We start from the raw sequence: 6,701 nt of genomic DNA, 5'->3' as shown, positions 1-6,701 counted from the left end.
TCCTAATAGTTCTTGAATCTGCCCCTTCTGGTCTACTGCCTGTACTGTAGCGTGGCCTCCTACCTCCTAGAAACTCACTCTAATTGGGTGCCCGGAACCTACATTTCTTGATCTTTCTCCTGAAAATCCATCCTACATAATGCCCTCATTCCCCTTGTCTTCCATTTCACTCTCTTTTATTTATTTTTTTTCTTTTACACAACACTTGGATCTTTTTAAAAAATCTGCAGTTGCAGGACACAGAGGGTGGAACCGATACCTGGGATCCCACGAAAATGGTTGTTTATTTTCAAGTATTCCTTTACCAAGAGTGTGTGAAGAAAACCACCTGAGCAAAGAGATTTAAACAAATATTTAAAAGATGAAAAGCATGAGAAAACATATCAAAGGGAATAGGGGAGACCAGAGAAAGTGGAGGGGGCAGCTATAGTGGAAGAAAATGATCTTGCAGTAGAACCTTGGAGGGTCTGGGCTTATTGCTGGCAGGCTTGGGGAGCAGAGAGGGAAAGCTGCACTTAGACTCACCTCCATTCCTCTGGTCAAATGAGAGGCCAGGTAGCCCAATATTAGCATATGGATAGGGGAACATACATGGAGGAGCTCTTCTCTAAAAAAAAAATTAAATGAAATTCTGGATAGTGCTAAGTTTCCATCGTGGGTTTTTGCATTCTAGAGAGAACCATCCTCATTCTGGCAATATAGATCCTACCAACTCAGTTTGGAGAGACTGAGTATAAAAGATGATGGCCAAAATAATTATAAACACAGATCTCTAGCCCATTATCTATAGTAACAAGCCCAGAAATCAGCCCACACAAAATTACACTCTCTGTAAGTAGACTTGTAGAAAGTCAGATCACTATCTCTAGCAAGTAGCTCAGGGACCTACCTATACAACAACCCCTGTAATTATCAGCCCTGAACAGCAAGGATTTGATTAATAACTTCCATCTTCCCTGGTTGTTATTTATACTTCCAGCTTAGGACCAACAGGAGAAAGCCAGCCTGATCACCTGGGATACCCTGCTTCAGCCCACATCTAGCATTGTTGACAACAGTCCCCATTCAGGGAAAACTTGAAGCCTTCCTTCTTTCCCACTCTGAAGTTTGCCCACTTCTCTAACTGCTTGTGATTTGCCAGGATGCATGTGAGGGTGGCTGACTCCCTTATACACATAAAGCATGCTCTGAATAAATAGCTTCTGCTTGTTCCTGTTGGAGTCGTCTTCATTTATTCCACCCTTTGAAGTAAAGTCTTCTAGTCACCAAACCCTCCCCACGTATCCAGGACCCCCAGCAGCTGTGCAATGGAGGGGAAAGGAGACCCATATATTCAACCATGGAACGAACCAAGTGAGCTACGAGAGTCAGCTGAGCCCCTTGTTCTTGAATATGGACAGACAGCCAAAGTCACCAGACTTGAGAAACCCAGCAGCCATGGCAGAAGATCAAAGAATAGAGCAGGGTGACCTTGGAGAAAACACATCTTTCAGAGACTACAAACAAGCTTTTGAAAAAAAAAAACTTTAATTATATCTTCGGTGAAACTTGAGAAGATATTGCATCCACAAAACTGAAAAACAGCAGGCTGTGAAAACAAGGGAAATAAAACAATCCTCCTGGAAATTAAAAGTGGATTACTAAAATTAAAAAGATTGCAAGATTAACAGAATAGAAAGCCAAAAGATGGTCTGAATGTGTGGCAGAAAAGATAAGCCTCTTTTTGAAACTTCTTTGTAGCTGAATTCAGAAACGGTTAGAAGTGAGTACCTCTGTGTTGGGGCCCTGGAGTGAGGCGTGGGTGTTAGAAGTCCTTGACCTGTGTGTCAAAGGACCATTGTATAGGGATCACTCCGATGGCAATAGATAATCTAACTGAAAATCTGACAGTTTACTCGGCTGTTCCTGGTTTTATGGATGTAATATCTTCCTATGTCTCCTCCCAATCACATTAAGGGGTAGAGCACAGACTCTCTTAATCATGACCTCTCCAAGGGGGACCCAGCCCTCCCTCCCTCCTCACATCTGCTTCAGTTCCACTTAACTACCTACCAGGCTATTCAGTATAAGCCTAGGAGCTGGAGCTGTGGGGGGTCAGACTTAGCTGGTTTAAAACTTAGTTATGTTCTAATTGCAAAAATGGGGATAAGAATATTTGTCAAGGCTTTAATGGGGATCAAATGAACTACCTAGTACATGCCACACACTTAGCAGGGCCCCTGGGCACACAGTAAATGATCAGTAAATACTAACAGTTATTAGGGCTCTCAGAACTAGCCTTGTGTTCAACCCAGCTTTAAGTCTACTTTTGCTACTTTTTAATGCCTAAAACACTTTATAAAGTCAATAAACTCTAAGCTCTATTACCACCTCATAGTTCTTCCAGTTCTCAATTTTGAAATGATGTTGCTTATATGTATTTTTGAAGCCACAATTTATTGAAGTAACTTGGGGTCTTAGCTCTGTTTTTAAAAATGTTTGTATTAGTACAATAGAGCTACACACAATAGTGGGATTCATTTTTACATATTCATAAGTTCATGTAACAAAGTTTGCTCCTTGTTTGCTGGTGGGTGGGTATTAGGGATTGAATTCAGGGTCACTCTACCACTGAGCCACATCCCCAGCCCTATTTTGTATTTTTATTTAGAAACAGTGTCTGACTGAGTTGCTTAGCACTTCACTTTTGCTGAGACTGGCTTTGAACTTGTGACCCTCCTACCTCAGCTTCCTGAGCCGCTTGCTTTACAGGTGTGCACCATTGCGCCTGGTCAAAGTTTACTCCTTTCAGTCCCAGGTACTTCCCCATTTTCTTCCCTCCTCCCTCTCTCTGTTCGTTTGCCAATAGGCACCTAGGCTGGTTCTATAACTTGGGTATTGTGAATTGCAGTGCTATAAACATGGGTATGCATAAATCACTATACTATACTGACTTTAGTTCACAAAGTTTAGCTAGCAGAGTTTGAATCAGAATTTCCTTTCTGTTCTTAGTGAACTGCCCTCCTCCACAGAGCGCAAACCTCACCAATTGTGAGGCCATCAGGATTCTGTCCTGGTTCCTTTCTCACAGACTTGATGGGAATGGCCTTGTCTCCACTGCTGCCATCTATCTCCTACTCCACACCCTGAGCATCAGACTTTGTTTTGTGATTATAATGCCCTACCTATGTCAAGGTTTGCTCAGTGAATGAGCAAGTTCAAGGTAGGTGCAGAAAAAAAATGGAGGCAAAATTTGTTTGATGAGCAGAATACTAGTGTTTGGCAAGATAAGCACTTGAAAAGAAAAGCCAGCCAACTCAAATGCTAAAACCTTCTGTTGCAGAAAGGATCATGGGAAAGGCACCCTATAGCACTGGAAGGCACGGGGTTTCGGACTCCAGAAGGTTTCTAGTGGGTGGATTGAGTGCTGATCCACTCACAGAAGGACTTGAAGTCAGTGCCCCTTCTCCAATTCAATGCTGATGCCCTTCTCATTCTGTAGATGTTGCACTGCCTGAGAAACAAACCATATCCCAACAAGGACACTGGCTCACCCACCCTTCCTTCCTTCATTAATTCATCTGGGCCAACTACCTCATTCCTCTCAGCAGATTAAAAAAAAAAAATCAAGACCTTCTTAAAGGAAGGTCAAAAGAGCTGCTAAAAGTCTTATTGAGAGTGGGAAGGCCAGATTAGAGCTTGAGTTTCCCAAACCCCAGACTAGTGTACTGCGATGGTGGGAGGAAGGGGTGGAAAGGAAGGGGGGACACTCAATGCAGTTGAGGTAACTGCCTCAGTTTTTGTGTCCACAGTAGAGTTGATGGTCTGGGAGCCCCACCCCTCACCTTGGTTTGGGTCTTTGGTATGGTGTATCACTTGTTAAAAAAGGGGGGGGGGCGGTGTGGAGAATATTCCCATCAGAGGCCTTGAGAGGATATGTAGCAGATACTAAGAAATGAATGATACCAGCTAAGTATCATTAAGTATCAGCCTAATGTGGAGACTTCAGTGCAACAGGCAAACCAGCTCTTTGTGCATCGTGGGTCCATGCCTGTGGGCTCTGGCAGAGTGACACAGAGAGGAGAGGTCAGTTGCTATTTTATTGGAGGCACCATGATAGGATGGGAGGCCAGACTGTCACCATCAGCTCTGCCATGGAAAGGGTGGACATGGGGCAGGACCAGAAGGGCACAGGGTCCCATCATAGCCCTTATTCTTATGGGCAGGAGGGGATGGGTCACCTTAACAGTTCCCACCCCAGCTGTTTCCCAGGCCAGCAGAGCAGTGTAGAGTGCCTGGGACCCAGTGTGCAGGGCTCAGACACCAGCTGCTGCCACTTCTGCTCCTTTTAGTGAATGGCCTGAGGAAGGAGATGGCCTTGGCCTGGTCACTGCCAGTGGGAGCAAGGCATGTGGGTGGGGGAAGGAAGGGTCCTCAGGAAAGGAAGAGCAGGAATAGAGAGAAGGGAATGGGGACATAGGCAAGCTCCCGGGTTGGGGCAGTGTTCGCGAAGAGGCGGGTCACAGCCACGTTGGGGTTGCCCTGAGCAGGCTCAAACCACTTCTGGAGACATCTCCCACTGTTCCTGTGCTCAGGACTTGCCTTGAAGGAGTTGCTCCAAATCTTCTCACACAGGTCAGTTGGGGTGGGGAAGTAATGGGGGAAAGGGTGACAGATGTCCCCTGCAGGGCAGCGGTTCTTTCCTGTGGTGGGTTGAGGTAGACAGCTTACTTCCCACTGCTCCCCCATGTCCCCATCATTTACCCTGGGGTGGGGGAGACACGGGGAGGTTTGCATCTGCACCCAGGTTGGAGAACCCCCAATGGGTCTGCCTTCCTATGGGGCCCTGTCAGTGCCACTCACCCTGACTCCAGTGCCAGCTGCTGTACCAGTTGGATTTGCAGGTATAAGAAGTGCGGCAGTCTGCCCACCACTCCTCACAGTCTTCCCGGCACAGCGGCACCCTCACGATGCATTCTCCCTGCCCACTGGGCCCCACCTGGGTGCAGGCATAGTGAGAGACAGGAACATGAATAGCAGCAATTTGAAGCCGACTATTAGTATAATGGTACTTGTGCCAGGTACTTATACCATCTGAACATCCTCCCTTGTAAACTCTCTGAGTACTATTATTTTTACAAATGAGAACAATGAGGCTAAGTGCCTTATCCTAGGCGTATAGCTAGTAGGTAGAGGAGATGGAATTCAAACTCAGGTCCGTCTAATTCACCAAGCCTCCCTTGGTGATAGTCCCTATCCTTCTGTTATCTGACCAGCCTCCCCCATGCTATCCTTCAGAGGCAGCTTCCTCTTGACACCTTTCTCCAACAGAAGCCTCTGGCTCTCCTCTTGTTCACAGGGATACAACATTTCCTGCTTCTACCAGTCTCCCGGAGATACCAGCATATTACCGAATGGAAGCTCCAGCTCTTAGTAACAAGGTAACACATGAATTTATCATCTATTTCCTCACCAGCTGGATCCAGGGCCCCAGGTTAGGGGAACACTGATAGAAGCAGATGGCCTGGATGAAGTGTTTCTGACAGCTTGGGGTCAACAATCCACAGTGAACCAAGGTGAAGTTGTGGAGTGGGGACACCTCAAGGTGGGCTTCCCAGCTTGTGGTGGCTGTGCAGCAGGCATTGTCCTTCCAGGGGATACACTGAAAGTAGAGGAAGAAGTAACAGGCATGGAGAGTAAGAGGCAGGGTGGGTAAGTGTCTAGGGCAGAAGGTGGCAGAGTAAAAATGCACCTTAGGAGAAAGCCTGAGCTTGAGGCCAGCAATCCCCACGGAGGAGGAACCTTAATAATCTTCAATATTCACCTCTAGGGCAGAAGGCCCCTGCACACAGACCTCCCAGCCCCAGGCTGCTGCAGTAGCTGCTACAATCCTCTGGAATATAACTTCTGGGGTTTTCAGTTTCTGAGAGGGCAGCAGAGGTCTTGGGGGAAGAGCAAATAGAGAGGAGATCTCGGAAAATCAAGGTTGCATTGATTCAGAGGGACTCACAGGCTAAATGCCAGCTCTGCTCCTCCTCCTGCATCCCTGTGAATTGGCTTTAAGAGTTTGGGGAGGGAACCATTAATTCATGTTTCCCCAGGACCTGTTGGTCGGAAGGCTTGTTTTGACCTGTGCTGAACCAACACTGGGCCTCTTGGATCACCATCTGAGCCATTCCCCAAGTGGCCAGTGCAGCTCAGAAATGGGAACTTGGGATCACTTTCAAACTAAGGAAATAAATGATCTGGATGGGTTGGGATCCAGAGACCATCTTGGCATTTGTGTTTCTTCCATGATCTGCCCTCTATCACCCCTGGGCCAAGTCTGGACTTTATACCTCTACATAGAGCTCGTCTTCTGGGCCAGGCTCCCTCTTGTGGTGTCGGGCATTCATGCAGACATTGAGTAGCATGTCTCCAGCCCAGGTGGGCATGACTGTCCACAATCCTAGCAGAAGCTGCCACCACTGTGCCATGACCTGATGCAGAGAGGAAACTCATGATGCTCATGCAATGAACAGGACACCCCAATCCACTCCCTTCACCTGTCAGGCACTGAAGGGGGAGTACAGACTCCAAGCCTCCCTCAAGTGGCTGAAATACTGTCTGTTCCTAAGACCCTCTGGGGCAACATCATAGATATCAGAGCAGATGGAATAAGTTCTTTGTGGTCTGATACTAACCCTAACCATTGTATTGATGCAGTCCAATAAGGGAGAGAG

At 46.8% G+C, this 6,701-nt stretch overlaps 1 protein-coding gene across 1 annotated transcript; it reads right to left on the bottom strand.

Annotated features, from left to right (window-relative positions):
• Positions 1-4,413: 4,413 nt before the first annotated feature.
• Positions 4,414-6,455, bottom strand: Izumo1r (IZUMO1 receptor, JUNO). Its single transcript, XM_026396121.2, has 4 exons — positions 6,318-6,455; positions 5,453-5,641; positions 4,843-4,978; positions 4,414-4,682 (listed from the first exon to the last, which is right to left on the bottom strand). Exons 1-4 carry the CDS (start codon positions 6,453-6,455, stop codon positions 4,414-4,416), a joined length of 732 nt encoding a protein of 243 aa, XP_026251906.2.
• Positions 6,456-6,701: the final 246 nt, after the last annotated feature.

This window comes from Urocitellus parryii, chromosome 4 (genome assembly GCF_045843805.1).
Source record: "Urocitellus parryii isolate mUroPar1 chromosome 4, mUroPar1.hap1, whole genome shotgun sequence".
NCBI lineage: Eukaryota > Metazoa > Chordata > Mammalia > Rodentia > Sciuridae > Urocitellus > Urocitellus parryii.
Note: the sequence above shows the minus strand (reverse complement) of the source record. Positions and strands in the feature narration are given on the sequence as shown.